This window comes from Rhinoderma darwinii, chromosome 1, assembly GCF_050947455.1.
Source record: "Rhinoderma darwinii isolate aRhiDar2 chromosome 1, aRhiDar2.hap1, whole genome shotgun sequence".
In the NCBI taxonomy this organism is placed as follows: Eukaryota; Metazoa; Chordata; class Amphibia; order Anura; family Rhinodermatidae; genus Rhinoderma; species Rhinoderma darwinii.
Window position 1 is genome coordinate 307,142,104 of NC_134687.1, and position 25,670 is coordinate 307,167,773.

Below are 25,670 nucleotides of genomic sequence, written 5' to 3' on the forward strand. Positions count from 1 at the left end.
ATAAACAATGACTATAGTAGGTGCGGTACGCTAATCTTACGCCTATTATCTTTTTTTATTTAATACATTCCATTGTGGGATGTTGTGCCTCAGTACTATAGTACATGATATGTGAGACATTCACATTAAACTTTTTTCTGTGCCAACTTCAAAGAGACATAGAAATAGCATTGCTGTGATAGGAATCTTTGTAGCTTTATGGTGCATTGTAACAAAACTGCCATAAGCTGCATTATTATTCCTGCTCACTTGGAGGTTTGGGATAAGGAAATACCTAAAAGTAAGCAAATCATGAAATTATTTATGGTATCATGCTGGGCTCTGATATTATCTTTAAACCTCTAGCTCTTTCTCTTTTAGGTTTGGTGTTTCATTACCGGGCTGCCAGTAACAGATATGCCCTGACATTCCCTGATGCAGTGCGATCCTGCGAGGAGAACTCTGGGGTCATCGCGTCTCCGGCACAGCTGCAGGCCGCATATGAGGATGGTTTGGACAATTGTGATGCAGGATGGCTATCTGATCGAACCGTGAGGTGCAATATATTTCTAAGTCATTAGTCTATTTTAAATTTCACAAAAACTGACATAAAAATCTTTAAAACTAGCAGTTAAACCAGCAAATATTAAAACGTTCTATATTTCTCCTGATCATTTAGACCAAAAATACCCTGGTCTAGACAGGTTAATACGCCCTGCAGATCAACTTTTAAACACATGAATATTAAAATACTCTGATTAAAATATATTTAGGGTTGAATAACAACTATACAGAGTCAGTGTCTCAAGGTCGACATTATATCCTGCGTCTTCCCTTTCTTTTCATGCAGTTATGTCGCAGGCTACATTGATTTCTATTGAAACTCAAATAGGAAGAGAAGCTGGTGTCTTTGTCTCTCACTAATGTCACCATACTGGAGAACACTGCTTGATTTTCATTTTGTAAAAAAACTGAAAAAAACAAAACAAAAAAAAACGTCTCACCTCAGGCTATAAATGAAGGTCAAGGCTCTTGTGTGTCTGACACATCTCTAATAGAAAAACAAACATTTGGTGGCTAAAACCAACATACCTCCCAACATTTGAATCCCCATTCACAGGAACCCTTTAAGCACACCCCTGATCCACCCAGGTACGCCCAAAAAAAAACATCCAGAAACACCGTCTTTGGGGCACATTTGCATAAACTACAACCCTTTGATATCCACTAGACCCCCACTGATCTTATATTAATGACCTATCTAACAGGTAGGCCATCAACATAAAAGTCCCAAAGACCCCCTTTAATAGGTGACAGAAAAAATTACCCCATGAGAGTTACTATGGCTTACAATGTTAAATATTAGATAGCTACTTTCTGTCCCAGATGTTATAGGCTGGATAAGTCTGAAGCCCAAATAGCTGAGCTTACAAGAGAAAGGCTTCACAGAGTTACTGCAAATACGGTTTAAGGAGCAAAGGCAAGTTTCTATGTTTGGTTAGAGGTGCGCTTTATCATTGAATATTCATCTGTTTATCAGTCTGGCTGCAGGGAGGAAGGTATTAAGCTGTACATGAGACAATGAGACCATCACTCGTTCACAGCAGGACACCATTATGAAATAAAAGTAATAAGCTTCTCACAGATACATGAACAGCATCTTGTTGACTGTTTCCATAAAACAGATTTAGTTCTGCACTGCACAGATTAAAACTAATTCTAAAATGAAAACAGCAATGAAGGCTATGAATGCAAAGTTGTTCGATTTCACATTTGCTGACTATATTTGCAATGTTAATCTTTGGTTCGTTAAGGTTATTTTCACTATAAAGCAACGAGTAATGGAAGGACCATAAACCTATCATACTCGGCTCTGTGCTGGAGTACCCTGCAGTGCAATACAAAGAAAATAGCAACACTGCAAGAGAAAAACCTTTCAAACCTGGAACTACCAAAAGAGATTAATTGGACGTTCCATCCCCCCTTAAAACGGACTCTTTCTAATATCAACGCAACCGTTACAGTTTTATTATACTGTATCTGTTTTTGTTCTATAGGTATCCAATCAAAACACCCAGGCCTGGTTGCTATGGAGACAGAAATAATGTTCCCGGTGTTAGGACATACGGAGATCGAGGACCACAGGAAACCTATGACGTGTATTGTTATACTGAGAGTCCCCTAGGTAGGTTTTTACTGTGTGAGAGGTACTTATAAGCACTCATAAAATAACCGCCTCGCTATTCCCATGAATACTGTGATATATTTTATTCACTTCACATTTTATTATAATAGACTTGAGGCTTTTATATCATTATTACAAAACAAAGTAGCTAACAGAAAAAATTATTCTAAATGTGCCTTGTGTTCCATCTACTGATTTTACTTACCTATTTATATTTGATATCTCTATGCAGGTGATGTTTATTATGTGGCTGAAAGGAACTCTCTAGAGGGTGCCCGAAATTCATGCTTGCTTGATGAAGGGGCATTGGCCACTGTGGGTCAGCTGTATGCAGCTTGGAGAAAGGGTTTGGACCAGTGTGACCCAGGTTGGCTGGCAGACAGTAGTGTCCGTTATCCAATACGAAATCCACGAAAAAACTGCGGTGGAGAAGAACCAGGGGTTCGAACATTATATCAATACGTAAATCGAACAGGATTTCCTCATCCTCAGAGGAAGTTTGGGGCCTACTGCTACAAAGGTATCATTTAGTTTCATTATTTTTATTTCATGATATATATTATCACATTGTATTATGTATTTTATGTTATAAATATTATTTACCATGCATGCACAGAATTTACTGCATCTGAGATCTACTGCATGAATTTTTGCCATATATTTTATATATATATATATATATATATATATATATACATATGTGTGTATATATATACACGTGTATATATATATGTATATATATATGTGTATATATGTATATATATATATATTGTGAGACAGTGACAGGTAAAGTCATTGAGGGAAGGTATATTTCCCCTAGAATCCTGTCATATGTATCCTAGGCTCCAGGGAATGAGTAGTTCTTGCAATAGAAAGCTCTAGTTTTCCAATCTCGGCTTAAGGAAAAGCCGGAAAAAAGGGCCTGGAGTTGGATTGGAGAAGAGCAGGGCGGGTTCCCCAATCCCTAGTCCATCTCTGTTTGTAGGACAAGGCTGCTGCTCAATTAGCTGCACCTGTAGCCTGTGTATAAAAAGGTGCAGACACAGTGTGTGTTAGTCTCACCCCGGACTCAGACTGGAGACTACTAAGGCTGGAGTAGCCTGTATGCTATGTGAGTAAAGACCTGTGTTACTTTGTGTCCAGTGCCTGGTAGGAAGGCACTCGGTATAGTTAGATAAATATCTTGTTTAGTTGGTGCTCAGACGAGCAGGATTTATTTTGTATTTTGCCTTGTTGTACAAGAGGCTGTTTCTTTGACAAGAATAAAAACACAGGCAAAGCCCTGTTATGACTTTTAATGCACGGTGCCTCTGTCTCTGGCTACAAAGAAACCGCTGTACCAACCTCTCCTGATGCTAAACCCTCACATATGGTGGCCGATGCGGGCACGGTCTTAAAGAGACATACACCTATTTAAAAGGACTTTTGCTGCTCCAAGTGGAAAATCGTTGCTAGGGGCAACAACACAATTTTTTCTCCCCGAGAGTGCTTGGAAGTGTATGTCTTGTGTGAAGGCGGCAACAGGGCTAAAAGAGACTGTTAAAATGGATGAAATACTTAAAAAGCTGATTCAGGCTAATATCAACCAGGGGAAGATAAGCACAGCTCTGCAAGAAGCCAGCGCGACTCAGCGAATGGTGCATGAGGAAGCCATGCGTGCACAGGCTGAAACCAATATTCTGCTGGGTGAAGCCCACAGACTGGCCTTAAAAGAACAGGAGCAAATTAATCGCTATTTGCAAGACCAAATTCAGGCCTCAGTGGAGAGGTCAGCGGGGCCTCATGGTTTGCCCCAAACCACTCGTGCAGCGGTACAGACATCTCTGCAGAAGATGACATCCACCGACGACGTTGAGGCCTATCTCATGGTGTTTGAGCGAGTGGCAGAACGAGAGAAGTTACCTTCAGATCAGTGGGCAGCAGTGGGGGCACCTTTCCTAACCGGAGAGCCGCAAAAGGCGTACTTTGATCTCAATGAGCAGGATGCCAAGGATTACTCCAAGCTGAAGGGTGAGATCCTTGCCCGTCTGGGTGTTAATATGAATGTGCGTGCTCGACGGGTGCACAACTGGACTTTCGTGGAACACCTACCTGCGCGATCACAAATGTATGATCTTGTCCATCTTGCAAGGAAATGGCTACAGCCAGAGGAATCAACCCCTGCGCAGATCGTGGAGAGAGTGGTGCTTGACAAATACATCCGCTCCTTACCACTGAAGGTTCAGCGTTGGGTTGGTCAAGGAGATCCTACAGATGCGGAACAGCTGGTGAACCTGATTGAAAGGTACAGAGCTACTCAGGATCTACTCCAAGAACTACCGCCTGGATGTTCTAACCCTAGGAACAGCAAATCGTGCGGAGCACCCGGTAAGACTGTTCCATTTACTAGAGGGGTGAGAAATGTCTTTAAGGGAGGTGGCTCAGAAGGGGAGCAGATGGAGGGAAGAAATCCCAGAGAGACACTGAAGGCCAGACCAGGGTCTCAAGTTGGGGACCGGGGCCGCATACAGTGCTGGCGGTGTTATGGACCTGGGCATATTGCTGCCAATTGTCCCCTGACTACTGAGCCAATGGACTGTGATGCAGCAAGGCGAATATCCTTGTTTGCACGTCCTGTTTGTTCTGCTGAGACTGTTTATGAGACTGAGCAACAAATGTGTGTCGTAAAAGTGGAAGGGTGTACTGTGAGTGCCTTGCTGGATTCTGGGAGTCTGGTTACCCTAGTGCATGCCAGCCTGATAGACCCTGGAACATTCAGCGGACATAGTATAGGGGTCCTGTGCATAGATGGGGACACTAAAGAATACCCCACCGCTTTGGTCACTCTAGAGACTTCCTGTAGAACCGCTTGCCATGAAGTGGGTGTGGTCAAGTCCCTGATGCACAGTATGATCCTGGGGAGAGACTTCCCAGTGTTCTGGGACTTGTGGAGGAAGAAAGATGTAACCTCCACTGTAAATGTTTATGATGGTATTAATGTGTGCGCTGTGATTAGCCCAGAACCCTTTAACGAAGATGCTGAGGTGCCAGCAGTAGGGGTGACCACTGAGTCTGATAAATTTCCTCTGGCTGTTTTTGCTGGTGAAACAGATGAGCAGGAGGAAATTTCTGAGATACCAGAGTTAAATGTATCACGTAACAATTTTGGGACCGCTCAACTTAGCGATCCCACATTGGTAAAAGCCAGGGAAAATACTAAGGTATTAAATGGAGTGCCTCAACATCCAGGGGCTGATAAGGTGTTTCCACACATGGCGGTTAACCAGGATTTGCTGTATCGGATAGATAACGTAAGTGGGGAGGTTGTTGAACAGCTGGTGATACCCCAACCGTATCGTAGAACGGTGTTGGACCTGGCTCATAAACACGTGCTGGGTGGACATCTAGGTTGCGAAAAGACCAGAGAGCGTATCTTACAACGATTCTTCTGGCCGGGGGTATATACGGAAGTTCCGAGGTATTGCGAGTCCTGCCCGGAGTGTCAGATAACGGCTCCTATGCCACATTTTAGGAGTCCGCTGGTGCCTTTGCCTATCATTGGGATCCCTTTTGAAAGAATTGCCATGTATCTGGTCGGCCCTTTAGTCAAATCCTCTAGAGGACATCAATATATCCTAGTGGTGTTGGACTATGCCACACGCTACCCTGAGGCAGTCCCTTTGCAAAATTCCTCTTCAAAAGCCATTGCAAGAGAGTTGTTTTACATGTTTTCCCATACTGGTTTACCTAAGGAAATCCTTACCAATCAGAGAACTCCCTTTATGTCCAAAATCACCAAGGAATTATGTAAACTGCTGAAAATTAAACACCTGCGTACCTCTATATATCACCCTCAAACTGATGGTCTTGTCGAAAGATTCAATAAGACATTAAAAGGCATGTTGAGGAGGGTGGTTAGTAAGGATGGGAAGGATTGGGACTGTCTTCTGCCCTATTTGATGTTCGCTGTACGTGAAGTTCCTCAATCATCCACAGGGTTTTCTCCTTTCGAACTTGTATACGGCAGACAACCCCGTGGTCTCCTGGACATAGCCAAGGAAACCTGGGAGCAAGAGTCCACACCTTATAGGAGTGTAATTGAGCATGTCACGTTGATGCAAGACCGAATCGCTGCAGTCATGCCGATAGTTAAGGAACACTTGGAGCAAGCTCAGGATGCTCAGAGCAGGGTGTATAACCGAACGGCTAAAGTTAGAAATTTTAACTCTGGTGATCGAGTGTTGGTCTTAGTGCCAACCGTAGAAAACAAATTTCTTGCTAGATGGCAAGGGCCGTATGAGATAATTGAAAAGGTGGGGGATGTAAATTATAAAGTTTACCAACCAGGTAAAAGGAAGACAGTGCAGTTATACCATGTAAACTTAATTAAGCCATGGAAAGAAAGAGAGACCCTCGTGGCAGTAAGGACCCCCTATAGTCCTAACCCAGATGTGTATGTGTCAGAATCCCTCGCAAAGCCACAGAAACAGGAGACAAAAGAGTTTGTGCAGAGAAACACAGACGTGTTTTCAGAACTGCCAGGACAGACCAGTATAATAAAACATGACATTGTGACCGAGCCTCAGGTTCGGGTCCACTTGAAACCCTACAGAGTCCCTGAAGCTCGTAGACAAGCCATATCTGAGGAGGTCAAGAAAATGCTAGACCTTGGGATTATTGAAGAGTCAAAAAGTGAATGGTCAAGTCCCATTGTATTGATTCCGAAACCAGATGGGTCATTGCGTTTCTGTAACGACTTCCGCAAGTTAAATGAGATGTCAAAGTTTGACGCATACCCAATGCCAAGAGTTGACGAGTTAATAGAGAGACTGGGCCATTCAAGGTATTTTTCAACACTTGATTTAACCAAAGGCTATTGGCAAGTACCCCTCACGGAGGGCGCCAAAGAGAAAACTGCGTTCATCACCCCGGATGGTCTGTTTCAATATATTTGTTTAGCATTTGGGCTACATGGGGCTCCAGCGACCTTTCAAAGGTTAATGGACATAGTCCTCAAACCCCATCGTCGGTATGCTTCGGCATATCTAGACGACATTATAATCTTTAGTGATGACTGGGAAAGCCACTTACCAAAAGCACAAGCAGTACTAAACTCCCTCAGAGCCGCGGGGTTAACAGCAAACCCAAAGAAATGTTCCTTAGGCTTGGAGGAAGCACGGTATCTGGGGTACATAATTGGGAGAGGGGTGATAAAGCCACAGGTCAACAAAGTTGAGGCTATCCAAAACTGGCCCCAGCCCTCAACCAAAAAGCAGGTCAGAGCTGTGTAACCAACCAGTCTTAGTCACTCCTGACTTCAAAAAGGAGTTTGTTGTCCAAACTGATGCTTCTAATGTGGGGCTCGGAGCAGTTCTGTCACAAGAGGTGGGTGGTGAGGAACATCCTGTGACCTATTTGAGCAGAAAACTTACCCCGGCTGAGAAAAACTATAGCATAGTTGAACGGGAGTGCTTGGAAATTAAGTGGGAACTTGAGTCCCTGAGATATTATTTATTGGGTCGTCGGTTTAGGTTGGTTACAGACAACTCTCCTCTTACGTGGATGTGTCAAGCTAAAGAGAGAAATGCAAGAGTTACACGGTGGTTTCTTACTTTGCAGAACTTCAAATATACTGTGGAACACAGAGCAGGAAAACTGCAGGGCAATGCTGACGCTTTGTCTAGGACACACTGCCTTGTAGCTAAATGTGTCCGATCCCACGGGCTCGAACAGAGGAAGAGGGTATGTGAGACAGTGACAGGTAAAATCATTGAGGGAAGGTATATTTCCCCTAGAATCCTGTCATATGTATCCTAGGCTCCAGGGAATGAGTAGTTCTTGCAATAGAAAGCTCTAGTTTTCCAATCTCGGCTTAAGGAAAAGCCGGAAAAAAGGGCCTGGAGTTGGATTGGAGAAGAGCAGGGCAGGTTCCCCAATCCCTAGTCCATCTCTGTTTGTAGGACAAGGCTGCTGCTCAATTAGCTGCACCTGTGTATAAAAAGGTGCAGACACAGTGTGTGGGAGTCTCACCCCTGACTCAGACTGGAGACTACTAAGGCTGGAGTAGCCTGTATGCTATGTGAGTAAAGACCTGTGTTACTTTGTGTCCAGTGCCTGGTAGGAAGGCAATCGGTATAGTTAGATAAATATCTTGTTTAGTTAGTGCTCAGACGAGCAGGATTTATTTTGTATTTTGCCTTGTTGTACAAGAGGCTGTTTCTTTGACAAGAATAAAAACACAGGCAAAGCCCTGTTATGACTTTTAATGCACGGTGTCCCTGTCTCTGGCTACAAAGAAACCGCTGTACCAACCTCTCCTGATGCTAAACCCTCACAATATATATATATATATATATATATATAAATAAACCATTGATTAATAATACCAAATCATCTATTGCTGCAGTTCCGTCAGACATGTAATATATTTTCTTCAGTTGCAGTTATTGCGAAATGTCAATGCTCCTGAACAACACACTTGTATAAGTTCACAGAAAAAAAACTGCTTAGAAAGAAAGGATTTGGGCAGGATGTTTACATTTTTTTTTTTCCAGACAAGATACTTAAAATGAATGTCCACCCTTAGGTTATGTGCACACGATGAGAGGCTTTTACGTCTGAAAAGACAGACTGTTTTCAGGAGAAAACAGCTGCCTCGTTTCAGCCGTAAAAGCTCCTCCTCGTATTATGCGAGGCGTCTGTGACGCTCGTAAATCTTGAGCTGCTCTTCATTGAGTTCAATGAAGAACGGCTCAAATTACGTTGCAAAGAAGTGCCCTGCACTTCTTTGCCGAGGCAGTCAATTTACGCGTCTTCGTTCGACAGCTGTCAAACGACGACGCGTAAATTACAGGTCATCTGCACAATACGTCGGCAAACCCATTCAAATGAATGGGCAGATGTTTGCCGACGTATTGTAGCCCTATTTTCAGGCGTAAATCGAGGCATAATACGCCTCGTTTACGCGTGAAAATAGGTCGTGTGAACCCAGCCTTAAACTTAGTTTTGGATATAGAGATCCCCTGTTCCCATATGCATTCAGAGCCTCTGTCAGGTTCCTTCTGGCACTTTTAAAAAACAAGAATAGCTCAGCATGCAGCACTATTCATGCAGTTAAAATCAAAGAAGCCCCAATGGAACCCGCAATGGACTCTATTATAAGTTAGTGGGGTCCGTCAGTTACCGTTTGGATCAGCCACGAATCTAGTGTGAACACAGCCTTAAAGAGGCTCTGTCACCACATTATAAGTGGCCTATCTTGTACATGATGTGATCGGCACTGTAATGTAGATTACAACAGTGTTTTTTATTTAGAAAAACGATCATTTTTGTTATGACCTATATTAGCTTTATGCTAATGAGTTACTTAATGAACAACTGGGCGTGTTCTACTTTTTGGCCAAATGGGCGTTGTACAGAGGAGTGTATGACGCTGACCAATCAGTGACCAATCAGCATCATACACTTCTCTCCATTCATTTGCACAGCACTAGCGATATAGCTATATCGCTATGTGCAGCCACATAAACACACTATAACGTTACTGCAGTTTCCTGACAATGAATATACATTACCTCCAGCCGGGACGTGATGTGTATTCAGAATCCTGTCACTTCTGTAGCGTCTCTGTGATATTTACAGCAAGGCAAGCGTAATCTTTTTTGAAATGACAGATTACATCGTAATCTCGCGAGATTACGCTTGCCTTGCTGTAAATATCACACAGACGCTACAGTAGTATCATGATTCTGAATAGACATCACGTCCTGGCTGGAGGTAATGTATATTCACTGTCAGGACACTGCAGTAACGTTATAGTGTGTTTATGTGGCTGCACATAGCGATATAGCTATGTAAATGAATGGGGAGAAGTGTATGACGCTGATTGGTCACTGATTGGTCACCGTCATACACTTCTCTCCACAACACCCACTTGGCCAAAAAATAAAACACGCCCAGTTGTTCATTAAAAAAGTCATTAGCATAAAGCTAATATAGGTCATAACTCCGTCAAAAATGATCGTTTTTCTAAATAAAAAAAACACTGCTGTAATCTACATTACAGCGCCGATCACATTATGTACAATGTAGGTCACTTATAATGTGGTGACAGAGCCTCTTTAAATGCCAAAACTCTGGCTGCCTGCAGCAACCACAGAAACAAGCTCAGGAGCCTACCGTATGCTGTTTATACATTGAACTTGATGATAAAACAGTATGTTCACTTTTTCCTTTAGCTTTCTCCTTCCTTATGCAGGTGGATTTTTTTTGTATCTAATCTATTCAGAAATATCTTATTCAATGGGTTATCCCCCCCACAACAATTTATCACCTATTTACAGGATAGGTGATCAGTGCTTGATCACTGTGTGTCAAGAGAACAGAGTCCCGAGTCCCCTGAACAGGGGCGGATTAAGGGTACCATGGGCCCCGGGCACTTTTTCCAAGTCTGGGCCCCCCTCCCCGAATTCTGAAGACAGAACTTTGAAGACGCAGTACCGTATATATTTGCAGATTTCTGTTTAGGTGGCCACAGATCTGGCACGGTTTTGAATTAGCGGTAAAAGCAGAATGAGCCATACAGAAGAGAAAAAGCATAATATTTTGAGACACTAAAGTGGTCAGGAGCTTTATAACTTTTTTATTTTTGTGTCAATGGAGTGGTGTGTGAAGGATTATTTTTTTTGCGGGAGGAGTTGTAGTTTTTATTGGCACCATGTAAAGTACCATATAATGTGTGAATTGGAAAAAAACGGAGATTCCTCCATGGTTTTTTGGGTTTAGTTTTTACTGTATATATTTACCTTCTCTTAAGGTAAAAGTAGATTTTAACATCTACTTTTACCTTAAGAGAAGGTAAATATATACAGCCCCAGAACCAAGCTCAGTACAAATATACAGCCCCAAAACCAAGCTCAGTACATATATACAGCAACAGAACCCAGCTCAGTACATATATATACCACACCAGAACCAAGCTCAGTACATAAATACAGCCCCAGAACCAAGCCTAGTACATACAGTGAAGGAAATAAGTATTTGATCCCTTGCTGATTTTGTAAGTTGCCCACTGTCAAAGACATGAACAGTCTAGAATTTTTAGGCTAGGTTAATTTTACCAGTGAGAGATAGATTATATAAAAAAAAAACAGAAAATCACATTGTCAAAATTATATATATTTATTTGCATTGTGCACAGAGAAATAAGTATTTGATCCCCTACCAACCATTAAGAGTTCAGCCTCCTCCAGACCAGTTACACGCTCCAAATCAACTTGGTGCCTGCATTAAAGACAGCTGTCTTAAATGGTCACCTGTATAAAAGACGACTGTCCACAGACTCAATTAATCAGTCTGACTCTAACCTCTACAACATGGGTAAGACCAAAGAGCTTTTTAAGGATGTCAGGGACAAGATCATAGACCTGCACAAGGCTGGAATGGGCTACAAAACCATAAGTAAGACGCTGGGTGAGAAGGAGACAACTGTTGGTGCAATAGTAAGAAAATGGAAGACATACAAAATGACTGTCAATCGACATCGATCTGGGGCTCCATGCAAAATCTCACCTCGTGGGGTATCCTTGATACTGACGAAGGTGAGAGCTCAGCCAAAAACTACACGGGGGGAACTTGTTAATGATCTCAAGGCAGCTGGGACCACAGTCACCAAGAAAACCATTGGTAACACATTACGCCGTAATGGATTAAAATCCTGCAGTGCCCGCAAGGTCCCCCTGCTCAAGAAGGCACATGTACAGGCCCGTCTGAAGTTTGCAAATGAACATCTGGATGATTCTGAGAGTGATTGGAAGAAGGTGCTGTGGTCAGATGAGACTAAAATTGAGCTCTTTGGCATTAACTCAACTCGCCGTGTTTGGAGGAAGAGAAATGCTGCCTATGACCCAAAGAACACCGTCCCTACTGTCAAGCATGGAGGTGGAAACATTATGTTTTGGGGGTGTTTCTCTGCTAAGGGCACAGGACTACTTCACCGCATCAACGGGAGAATGGATGGAGCCATGTACCGTCAAATCCTGAGTGACAACCTCCTTCCCTCCACCAGGACATTAAAAATGGCTCGTGGCTGGGTCTTCCAGCACGACAATGACCCGAAACATACAGCCAAGGCAACAAAGGAGTGGCTCAAAAAGAAGCACATTAAGGTCATGGAGTGGTCTAGCCAGTCTCCAGACCTTAAAGAGGCTCTGTCACCAGATTTTGCAACCCCTATCTGCTATTGCAGCAGATAGGCGCTGCAATGTAGATTACAGTAACGTTTTTATTTTTAAAAAACGAGCATTTTTGGCCAAGTTATGACCATTTTCGTATTTATGCAAATGAGCCTTGCAAAAGTACAACTGGGCGTGTTGAAAAGTAAAAGTACAACTGGGCGTGTATTATGTGCGTACATCTGGGCGTGTTTACTTCTTTTACTAGCTGGGCGTTCTGATGAGAAGTATCATCCACTTCTCTTCAGAACGCCCAGCTTCTGTCAGTGCAGATCTGTGACGTCACTCACAGGTCCTGCATCGTGTCGGCACCAGAGGCTACAGTTGATTCTGCAGCAGCATCAGCATTTGTAGGTAAGTAGCTACATCGACTTACCTGCAAACGCCGATGCTGCTGCAGAATCATCTGTAGCCTCGTCTGACACGATGCAGGACCTGTGAGTGACGTCACAGCGTGATCTCTCGAGAACACGGCTGTGTCTGCACTGCCAGAAGCTGGGCGGTGTGAAGAGAAGTGGATGATACTTCTATACACAACGCCCAGCTAGTAAAAGAAGTAAACACGCCCAGATGTACGCACATAATACACGCCCAGTTGTACTTTTACTTTTCAACACGCCCAGTTGTACTTTTGCAAGCCTCATTTGCATAAATACGAAAATGGTCATAACTTGGCCAAAAATGCTCGTTTTTTAAAAATAAAAACGTTACTGTAATCTACATTGCAGCGCCTATCTGCTGCAATAGCAGATAGGGGTTGCAAAATCTGGTGACAGAGCCTCTTTAATCCCATCAAAAACTTATGGAGGGAGCTGAAGATCCGAGTTGCCAAGCGACAGCCTCGAAATCTTAATGATTTACAGATGATCTGCAAAGAGGAGTGGGCCAAAATTCCATCTAACATGTGTGCAAACCTCATCATCAACTACAAAAAACGTCTGACTGCTGGGTAAACTTACAAAATCAGCAAGGGATCAAATACTTATTTCCTTCACTGTATATACAGCCCCAAAACCAAGCTCAGTACATATATACAGCCCCAGAACAAAGATCAATACAAATATACAGCCCCAGAACCAAGCTCCGTACATATATACAGCAACAGAACCGAGCTCCATACATATATAAAGCCCCAAAACCAAGCTCAGTACATATATACAGCCCCAGAACCAAGATCAATACAAATATACAGACCCAGAACCAAGCTCAGTACATATATGCGGCAACCGAACCGAGCTCAGTACATATATACAGCACAAGAACAAATACAGTTCAGTACAGAGATCATTTGCAAATTCAGTTTAACCCCTGTTGTATAAATTTGTACGACATAAAACAGCTCCCAGTATAGCCTGAACAATGTTTAGGTTATGCTGGGAGTTGCTATTTAACACAAAAGAATGCTACCATCCGTCATCTCGCTGCAGATCATACAGTGACTACAGTACTCATCAGTCACAGGGAGAATAAACATTTACATTGAATGACTCACAGGTGATGTCTCAGATTCTTTTTCGTTCTTTTTCTTTTTTTTTCTCCATCTGGTTCAGACTTCTTAAGGGCTGGGCCCATTTCTTCAGCTCCTCACTTTTCCAACATCCACCTATAAATGAAGATTACATTTCTCATGATGCCACACTCTATGCTTCTAAATATAATAGTATCATAAACTGTGCCCCTAAATATAATAGTACTATACACTGTACTCCTGAATATAATAGTACTATACACTGTACTCCTGAATATAATAGTACTATACACTGTACTCCTGAATATAATAGTACCACACGCTGCGCCCCTGAATTAAATTGTGTCAAACACTGTTAACTAAAACACAACACACACTAACAATGCCCCCAGTAGATAGCGACAGTCACAATGCCCCCTGTAGATAGTGCCAGTTACAATGCCCTCTGTAGAAAATGCCTCCTATAGATAGCGCCAGTAACAATGCCCCCTGTAGAAAATGCCTCCTGTAGATAGCGCCAGTAACAATGCCCTCTGTAGAAAATGTCCCCCGTAGATAACGCTAGTTACAATGCCCCCTGTAGATAGTGACAGTTACAATGCCCTCTGTAGATAACGTCCCCTGTAGATTGTGCCAGTTACAATGCCCTATGTAGATAAAATCCCCTGTAGATAACGCTAGTTACAATGCCCCCTGTAGATAACGTCCCCTGTAGATTGTGCCAGTTACAATGCCTTATGTAGATAAAGTCCCCTGTAGATTGTGCCAGTTACAATGCCCTCTGTAGATAACGTCCCCTGTAGATAGTGCCAGTTACAATGCCCTATGTAGATAACATCCCCTGTAGATAGTGCCAGTTACAATGCCCTCTGTAGATAACGTCCCCTGGAGATAGTGCCAGTTACAATGCCCTATGTAGATAACATCCCCTGTAGATAGTGCCAGTTACAATGCCCTATGTAGATAACGTCCCCTGTAGATAGTGCCAGTTACAATGCCCTATGTAGATAATGTCCCCTGTAGATAGTGCCAGTTACAATGCCCTCTGTAGATAATGACCCCTGTAGATAGTGCCAATTACAATGTCCTCTGTAGATAATGACCCCTGTAGATAGTGCCAGTTACAATGTCCTCTGTAAATAATGACCCCTGTAGATTGTGCCAGTTACAATGCCCTATGTAGATAACGTCCCCTGTAGATAGCGCCACTTACAATGTCCTCTGTAGATAATGCCCCGTGCATCTTTCACCCCCAACGCTGCCCAGAACAAAAAAAAAACTTCCTCACCTGTCCCCGTTCCCGCTTCTTCCTCCAGCGCCGCAGGACTGGTCAGAGACCAGAGGGTGTCATCCAGTGTAATGGCGCAGTCGGCGTGATGACATCATCGCGCCGACTGTCATTAGTAAAGCGCCGAATGGGGGGAAGGGAATGAATAGTTCCCTGTCTCGCCAGCGCAGTAATGCACACAAACGTATTTTTTTTCCTCCCGTCCTCCCGTATATACTGGCGTAAATACGGGTCCTTGGTCACACGTATTCGACCCGTATTGCACCAGTATTTAAGGACCCGTGCCCGTAAATACGGGTCCGGTGTCACCAGTATTCCACCCATATTTACGGGCACTTTTTCGCTGCAAAATTGCACTGCACTAATCGGCAGCCCCTTCTCTCTATCAGTGCAGGATAAAGAGAAGGGGCAGCCCTTTCCGAAGTAAAAGTAAAAGAAATTCATACTTACCCGGCCGTTGTCTTGGTGACGCGTCCCTCTTTCGACATTCAGCCCGACCTCCCTGGATGACGCGGCAGTCCATGTGACCGCTGCAGCCTGTGATTGGCCGGTGATTGGCTGCAGCGGTCACATGGGCTGAAACGTCATCCCGGGAGGCCGGACTGTAGGAAGAAGCAGGGAGTTATGGGTAACTATGAACTTCTATTTTTTTTTACACATTGGTCTATATTGTGATCGGAAGTCACTGTCCAGGGTGCTGAAAGAGTTACTGCCGATCGTTTAACTTTTTCAGCACCCTGGACAGTGACTAGCCCCTGACGTCGCCTAGCAACGCTCCCGTTATTACGGGTGCACACACGTAGTCACCCGTAATTACGGAAGCCCGGATATAATATATTTATACATGGCAGTTTTGTTGCAGGGATTTCTGAGATTGAAAAACTATTCAATACATCTGAATATGATTGTTTCTGTAGCATGTGCATGAATTTCTGCAACAAATCTGCTGCATGTGAACTGCGTTAGTGTTGCTTGGAAGGGTAATATATTGTTAGTGGCCCTTGTGAAAAAACTTTTTGTTCGGAGCTTATTGGATTTAAAATGAAAAGGATAGAAGCATTAAAGCGGCAGTAGGGTGCACAGAATTAAAGCGTGGTGCAATTAAATACTGATAGATTTAATACTATACTGATGCCTTTGTCTAATTTTCTGATACATTTTTCTTCTTTTTTGAACTGAAAGTAATTATGGCCGTTTTGACAGAAAAACAAGTCAATAAAAAGGTGATCTTTGACATAGCACTGTAACTTTAGCATAATATACTATATCTTTAGAAAATAATTTCTTTCTCAGTTATGGATATCTTGTTAAACCTTGTTATTTACCATTTTACATACATTTCCAATGCCTTGAGCGAGATGATCTTATTGGTAGAGATTATCGGTTACTAGGCACATAAATAGGTATTCCAAGGTTGCATCTCATCTCAAATAAAAACACCATAGTCTTTATGCATTTCCTTTATCGTTTTCCGATTGATCTCCATAGATATTTACAGGACTAGAAATGAACCTTTGTGTTCTTAGCTGATCTGTTTAATTGAAATGAATTAATAAATGATTTCTTTAGTATATCTGTCACCATCACCAATGTTTTCCTCTTTGTGGCTGGAAACCAGGATTTTACACGTTATTCCTTGTCTTTTTGCTTTTGCTCGGTTCGATTACAAGCTATCCTATTTGCTGAATGCTGGCCGACCGGATTGGAGTCTTCACAGCTATAGATATTATATATATATATATATTTCTTAAACCTGAAAATAATGAAAATGTTATGCAATCTGAAATTTGGTGGAGTGTTAAAAATCGGAACATTATCAAGTAAACATCTCCACCCCAACGTTGACAGTGTTAAGTTTAAATATTTTAAAGAGACATTAAGTCAGCAGTCCACAGATTCTAATATTATTTATATACAGTATATGTATGTGAATGTTTCTGGAGGTTCTCAGATCTGGAGACCTCGATTTTATTCCAACTATATCAGCAGCGCCTCTCCAAGGTCCAAGTTTTCAACCCAAATATTGCAGATCTGGAGATGTCATGGGAGAGGGCATTTTCTAGACTTTCTGTTATAAAGCCCATTGATAAACACGAAGTTCTTCTATCGCCAGACTAAAATTGTGGCTAACAGACAATAGTAGGTTGTTTGCAACTGCTCAGTAAATGGAGATAGGATGGACTTTAGCTTGTATTGTCCCTTTATAAAATATGGTTTGGCAGATCCATAAAATACTGTTGGTCATCAGAGCATGAATTCAGTGCCAGGTTGTAAGAGCATAACATTTCTTGAAATTATTCTCATCTTCACCTCATCTATATAAAATCCATCATGATCCTTCAAGTGGTGTGTGACTGACACACCAATGTCTTGTGCTCCGAAATCTTGTGAGGCAGTCAGTGATTTCCAGCGAGAGAATAATAAGCAGAGAGAAGAAAAGAAGCTTCATCCATCTACACTTCACACTTTATATTGAGAAATAGCAGGAGAAGGCACAAATCAATTGCTTTACTAGTTTGATGTTTTAAGATCTAATTCTAGATCTAGATTATGGATCTAATGACTAGACATTCTGTCTCCACCAATAGTGATACTACAAAAGGAGGAAAGGCAATACTGAGAGATTGTATAGTATCAGGTACAATAAAGGGGTTGGCTCTTGAAGACAACCTCTATCAAGCACCCCCCCCCCACTTGGGACCACACTCGATGAGCTCTGGTAGCCAACATGTAATACTACATAGGTCTGGACACGGCACCTCCTGGAAAAATCTGCTACATTCCGAGGGTGAATCACAGGAAATGGAATCAAACTTACTTAAAATCAAAGAAAAAGGCCATACTTAAGGCTCTTTTTACACAGGGCAACGATCAGCCAATGAACGAGCAAACGCTTGTTCATCGGCTGATTGCATTGTTTTAAATAACGCAACTATTATCGTTGTCAGCAGCACATCTACCTGTGTAAACAGGGAGATGTGCTGCCAACATGATAAAAATATATGGGGACGAGCGACCGGAGCAAACAAGCGCTGATCAATGAGCTGTCTAGTTGATCGGCGCTCGTTTACACGACCCATGTCGGGCCGTGTAATAGCACCCTTACTGATACAAGGGCATTAAATCACCAGATCCCAGCAGGATGCAGACAAACCACAGGTTTTTTTCTCTTTCAATCAGGAGATACATACAATTGGGAATCAGTTTGGTCACTAACTAACTCAGCACAGTCTTAGGGATGGATGCCTAGACTGCATTCCAACACCATCTAGCTTCCTATAATCAAATATACAGTATATTGGACAAAAGTATTAGGACACCTACACTTTACACCTATAGGAGCTTTTATGACATCACATTCTAAATCCATAGGCATTAAAGGGAACCTGTCAACTCTACTCACCCCTCGCTGGCTGCTGCTGTAATATGTTCATTGTTGTTATCCCCTCTCCTAAACTTCTCCTCCGACCGTAAATAATGGTCTGCAAACATTTTGCTACTTTTATGGTAATAATCGGGCAGTCTCATTCGTTCCTCTTCTTATGCCCGCCCACCGCCAAAAACTGGCCAGCCCTGAATGCCAAAATCTTGTCTGGGATAGTGCGCATGTGCTCGTCATGTATAGTCTGATACCCTTCCCTGCTTCATCCAGGCCTCAAATCTAGTTGCTGCGCATGTGCCTCTATGGTGTCCCGTTGTGCGCACGCACCAGAACAGGACATTGATGCGCAAGCGCAGGATTTTGTGTGTGCTGGGGGGAGGAGATGAGCTGTCAATCAAAAGTAAGGAGGCGGGGTTAACTCTGAAAGGCTTGTGGAATGAAGATATGACTCTTATATGCTCATTAGCATATGACACAGGAACACAAAAAAATGGAATACTAAAGGTACAGAGCCTACTTAGAAGATAGTTATGGTTACATAAAAATTATTTTTCACCCACTTCTACAAGGTATTGCTGGTTTAATAGGTGAAATGCTGGTGACAGGTTCCCTTTAATATGTTGGACCCCCTTTGCAGCTAAAACATCTTCCACTCTTCTGGGTAGGCTTTCTACAAGATTTTGTAGTGTATATGTGGGAATTTTTGCCCATTCATCCAGAAGAGCATTTGTGAGGTCAGATACTGATATTGGGAGAGAGGGCCTGGCTCGCAATCTCCATTCTAGTTCATCCTAAAGGTGTTCGATGGTGTTGAGGTCAGGGCTCTGTGCGGGCCATCCAAGTTCTTCCACACCAAACTCACCCAACCATGCCTTTATGGACCTTGCTTTGTGCATTGGGGCACAGTCATGCTGGAACAAAAAAGGACCCTCCCCAAATGGTTCCCACAAAGTTGGAAACATACAATTGTTTAAAATGTCTTGGTATGCTGAAGCATTCAGATTTCCTTTCACTGGAACTAAGAGGTCTAGGTCAACCCCTGAAAAACAACCCCATAGCATTATCCCTCCTCCACCAAACTATACAGTTGGTACAATGAAGTCAGGCAGGTAACATTCTCCTGGCATTCACCAAACCCAGACTCGTCCATCAAACTGCCAGACAGAGAAGCTTGATACGTCACTTCACAGAACACGTTTCCACTGCTCCAGAGTCCAGTGACGGCGTGCTTTACGCTACTTCATCAAACACTTGGCATTGTGCTCGGTGATGTAAGTCTTGCAAGCATCTTCTCGGCTATTGAAACCCATACCATGAAGCTCCCGCCACACAGTTTTTGTGCGGATGTTAATGCCAGTGGCGGTTACAAACTGTAGTTATTGAGTTGGTGACTTTCATGCACTTTGCGCCTCAGCAACCCTGCTCTGCAACTTTCCATGGTCTGCCACTTTATGGCTGAGTTGCTGTGGTTCCTAAACGCTTCCACTTTGCAATTATATCACTCACAGTTGATCGTGGAATATCTAGGAGGGAAGAAATCTCACACACTGACATGCTACAACGGTGGCATCCTATTACAGTACCACGCTGGAATTCAGTAAGCTCTTTCACAAATGTTTGTAAAGGCAGACTCCATGGCTAGATGTTTAATTGTATACACCTGTGGCAATGGGACTGAATGAAAGACTGATTCAATGATAAAGAGGTGTGTCCCAATACTTTTGTCCATATAGTGTACTTTTGGATTATCAAAATATTACTTTTGAGTGGTCACATGACCACTGTTGTACCGTAAGTTACAATCCAGTTTTTTTTATTATTATTATTATTATTATAAAGGATGGGCAGTCTATTCTCTTACCGGGCGCTTTGTTTTAGAAATATTCTGGCCGCAATGCGGTCACGTGACTGCACTGTAACCGGCCGATTCATACAGCGTCTGCTGTGTGGACCGGAAGTCTCTGTCTCTATGCATTCCTATGTGACGCTCAATGTGAGTCTCATAGGAATGCATAGAGAAAGAGACTTCCGGTCCACACAGCAGACGCTGTATGAATCCGTTATGAGCAGCCGCCCGGGGTCCGAGGCTCCAGCGGGGCCCATGGCCGCCCAAAGACCACATCTTAGTTTTGTCATGTTTTTGCCGCAAGTCACTGCATAAACCGCAGCACAACTGAAGGCCCCTGGAATCAATTGTATCCGCGTTTAAAGGATGCGGATACAATTGACATCACTGGCAAGGCAAGGGAAGCGTCAGATTTTTTTTTTAATCAGGTGGCGCGATGACGTTCCCCTGGATGCAGCCTGGTCAGAAGAGACCAGGCCTGCATCATCGGAGAAGAGGACGGCGCTGGAACGGAGACAGATAAGTGCGGCATTAATTAAAGGGGGTGGCACATCTACAGGGGCGGGCTGTTTGGTGCTTTCTACAAGGGGGTTGGTGCTAGCTACAGGGGGGCTGTTTGACGCTATGTACCAGGGGGCTGTGTGGCGCTATCTATAGGGGGGGTGTGTGGCACTATTTACATGGGGGCTGTGTGTGATGCTATCTACAGAGGTTGTGTGTGGCGCTATATACAGGGAGGTGTATGTGGCGCTTTCTACAGGGGACTGTGTGTGGTGCTATCTACAGGTGGCTATCTGTGGCGCTATCTTATGGGGGTGTGGCGTTATCTACAGGGAGGGTGTTGACTATCTACAGGGGAGCTGTGTGTGATGCTATCTAAAGTGGGTGTGGCACTATCTACAGGGGGTGTGTGGGCCGCTATCTATAGGGGGTGTGACAATATCTACAGGGGGTGTATGTGGCGCTATCTACAGGGGGCTGTTTGTAGTGCTATCTGTAAGGGGTGTGGCTCTAGCTACAGGGGGGCTGTTTGACGCTATGTACCAGGGGGCTGTGTGGCGCTATCTATAGGGGGGGTGTGTGGCACTATTTACATGGGGGCTGTGTGTGATGCTATCTACAGGGGGCTGTGTGTGGAGCTATCTACAGAGGTTGTGTGTGGCGCTATATACAGGGAGGTGTATGTGGCGCTTTCTACAGGGGACTGTGTGTGGTGCTATCTACAGGTGGCTATCTGTGGCGCTATCTTATGGGGGTGTGGCGTTATCTACAGGGAGGGTGTTGACTATCTACAGGGGAGCTGTGTGTGATGCTATCTAAAGTGGGTGTGGCACTATCTACAGGGGGTGTGTGGGCCGCTATCTATAGGGGGTGTGACACTATCTACAGGGGGTGTATGTGGCGCTATCTACAGGGGGCTGTTTGTAGTGCTATCTACAGGGTGCTGTGTGTGGTGCTATCTGTAAGGGGTGTGGCTCTATCTACAGGGGGGCTGTGGCACTATCTACAGGGGCTGTGTGTGATGCTATCTACACGGGATTGTGTGGCACTTTCTACAGGGGACTGTGTGGCACCATCTACAGGGTGTCTGTGTGGCGCTATCTAAAGGGGTCAGTGTGGCGATATCTACAGGGGGGTTGTGTGGTGCTATCTACAGGGGGGCTGTGTGGCGCTATCTATAGGGGGGCTCTGTGTGATGCTATTTACAGGGGGGATGTGGCACTATCTACAGGCGGTGTGTGTGGCACTATGTACAGGGGCCCGTTTGTGGTCCTATCTACAGGGGGCTGGGCGTGACACTATCTACAGGGGTACGTGTGCAGCACTATCTACAGGGGGTGTGTGTGGCGCTCTCTACTGTGGGACTGTATGGCGCTATCTATAGGGGGCTGTGTGTGATGCTATCTACTGGGGGCTTTGTGTGACGCTATCTAAAGGGGCTGTGTGTGGCGTTATCTACAGGGGGCTGTGTGTGGTGCTATCTACAGGGGGCACTATGTATGTGGTGCTTTACTTTACAGTGTTTGACACAATTATATTTAGGGGGACAGTGTGTGGCACCATGATCATTTTATCCTCATTTATAGATGTGGAAAGTGAGGAGCCGAATTCAGTCTGGCACATTTTATGACCAGTTTCACCTTCAGTCTGGCACATTTTATGACCAGATTTCCCTAGCTCAGTTCATTCTATGATAAGACATTCTAACCCTATATTTTGCTGGCATTTTATATCTATTTTAGAAATGACATGCTTATGCATTGTTTAGTTATGTACAACATCATGTTAATGAAGTTCTGCCAATAATGGCTTAATAAACATTGCTGTTGAATTTTCCCTGACAAACCTAAAACTCCTATAAGGACAATTATGTGCAAGTCTTCACAGTTCAGCTGATTCTGAAGCTCCCAGTAATGATAAATACTGATAATGACAATTTAGTCCTATAAGAGCTTTATTACAAACAATCCTTCATCCTTATAGGGCCAGATATTTCCCAGCAGTAAAAGTCACATAGCGTGAAAATGATACAGGGGCTTTAGAAGGTTACATGGTGAGGGACGAATGAATTAGGAATGCTGAGAAAAATTGATTCACCCAAATCAATACGTTTGTCTTGACTAATCCTTTCCAATGAATATTTGATGGAAGTCTTAATCAGATAAATAATTATGACCTTATTGAAAGATACACCAGCATGTGGAGCAGAAAAGGGGATTAATCTGAGTATCCCGCCACTCGCTCTCTTGAATATTTCCTATGCTGTCCCAAAGCTTCAGGCGAAGATATTGGAATAAAGCTGTAAATGAACTAAAACGCATCAAACAGCTGGGGGAAGGTTTAAAGATTCAGTTACAAACAAATATTTGCTCTAAAGGGATTTTTGCACATAGAAAAATGTCCATGTCTTCACCATAAGCTGTTGGCCGAACGCTTGTTCTGCCAACAGCTATTTCACCCGATTCCAGCATAAACATGCACACTTGGCCTATGTTTGCTTTTAGTCAATAGGAAAATATGAAGAAATTGTGTTTTGGTTTGTAATATTTCTTTGACTTTGTGATCCTGTTTTTTTTTTTGTTTTTTTGTTTTTTTTTTAAATGCAGCATTTCCTGCTGCTGAAGACGTTTTCCCCATAGACATCAACTGTAACAAGAACTGCACCAAAAAATGCCACTGCCTGTGTGACTTATTTGGCATTTTTGGTGCAGTTTTCATGTGTAAAGAGGGCATAGACCTTTTGTATCTCAAAAGACATTTATGTGTACCTATTTTAAATAAAATCTGAAGACGGAGGAAGATTTAGGAGATAAAAGCAGTAAATTGGCTTCAAATAAATCTTATGCGCTCTGTGGTTAAAGCTTCCCATACACTTACAATAGCTGTCAGCCAAACGCTTATTCGGCTGTCAGCTATTCCTCTCGACTCCTCCATACACATGCATGTCCAGCTCAGCCGAGCGTGCATGTGTTTTTAATTCAATTTTGAAATCCAACATGCTGATACTTCTTTCCCCTGTCACGTATTGCCAGCGGAGGGCCAAAATCGTTGGGTTCGACTGACTCCTCTAGGTATCCTTAGATCCAACCTCCTCCATATGACAAGCACTCTATTGGAATCAATATAAAGGAGTGTAACGCATTGCCTGTTCCTGTTGATTGTCAGCCATGGAATCTTTTGGCCAATTAACATGTATCTATGGCCAGCCTGTCTAAATACTTTTCAAAAGTTTTAATGTTATTTTGATATACCTAGATTAATTAAATAAGATTATACCATTAAATAAGTATCCCTCTTAACACCTTCCCGCAAAATGACGTGTATGGTACAGTATTAAATGCATTCTTCCAGAAATAGCGCCAAACCTGTCCATGGGTTGTGTTTCGTATTGCAAATGAGCTTCATTGAAGTCAACGGGGCTGAGCTGCCTACACACACAACCTGTGGACAGGTGAGGCACATGTTCTGCAGTAAAGTAGTCATGTTTTTCTAATGCACACTAAATTTACACTGTGCAAGGAGGGCAGGTCTAAAAAGTGACAATGAATTTCAGCATCATTTAGTGGAGCTCAGATGTAGTCACTTAATTTTGTCTAGACAGAAATGAAGGGGCATTTCCCAAGCTATGAGAATATGGTATGTTGCTAGAAAGATGATCCTATGTTCAATGAAAAAAAATATTTTTTGGGGCAATGTCTTTAGTTGCGTCATGTGCTATATGGTTGTAATGGACTATATTTTATTGGCTATAGCTAGAGGGTGATAGCATGTCAATTATAAAAAATAATAATAATATTATAATAATAATAATAATAATAATAAGCAGCCCATTACAATTTGTGAAGCCACAAACAAGTAAAATGACATGTAATGAAAACAAATCAAGATAAACTTTAAGACATAAGGAGAGAGATTCCTGTCCATAATTAAAGGTTTTCCCATCAGGGACATTTATGTCATAAATGTCAGTTAGATGCGGGTCCCACCTCTGGGACCGACACCTATCTCTAGAATGAGGCCCCCTAAACCTATCCTTCTCTGTTCCTGCTGCGACTTGTAATTTCCAACCATGTAAGTAGAAAAACAGCGTAGATCGCTGTTTCCGTAACTTTCATAGAAGTGAATGGCAGTTACGGAAGCAGCGTAGCTTTAAAAACAAGCTAATAGATAATACATGGACCTTCAACAACTAGCATCCTAGCAGATGCTCCTTCCTTTTTTTAAGCAGCGCACGTATAGTTCATATGTTTTACTGAACATTTATGGACAAGTTCAGTGACTGTAATCTCTAGTTATAGCAGTGTTATATGGTCTCAGTAATTTCTAATTTGCTTATATTTTGTATCATCTTTCTTAAATCTGCTGTAATATATTTGTTTTTGTCTGTAACATTTAGTTAATAAATTAAAATAATTATGTAAGATAAACTAGACTTCATTTGAGTACAATCTCCCATGGGGAAAAAAGTTACGGCGAGGGAAAATCAGCATACTGCAAATGTGTTGTGCAGTAAATCAGGCTGGCAAGACGAGCAGGGGATATATCTCTCACAAGCTCCCACCTGGGGAAGTGTCTGGCGCAGACACAGGCGGAGATTTTTATCATTATAATATAATGATATAGTCTACTACGAGGGCCAGTAATTCCAGAACCGCAGCTATAAACCACAGTAGAGGTAACTGCAAAATGTCATATACATAATTGTGTGGAAATTGAGATTTGAAAGGCATTCCATAAATATTTATTGCATTGTCATATAATAAACCAAGTTTCTGTGGCATGTCGGTATGCTAATCCCATAAGCATCTTT

The 25,670-nt window shown here is 42.8% G+C and overlaps 1 protein-coding gene across 2 annotated transcripts in view; it reads left to right on the forward strand.

Annotated features, from left to right (window-relative positions):
* Positions 1–25,670, forward strand: part of NCAN (neurocan) — a 195,766-nt gene that overhangs the window by 88,960 nt on the left and 81,136 nt on the right. For both annotated transcript variants that reach the window (XM_075825489.1, XM_075825490.1), the window contains exons 4-6: positions 361–535; positions 2,037–2,164; positions 2,397–2,684. In XM_075825489.1, coding sequence (XP_075681604.1) covers positions 361–535; positions 2,037–2,164; positions 2,397–2,684 — 591 coding nt within the window. The remainder of the gene's footprint in view (positions 1–360; positions 536–2,036; positions 2,165–2,396; positions 2,685–25,670) is intronic.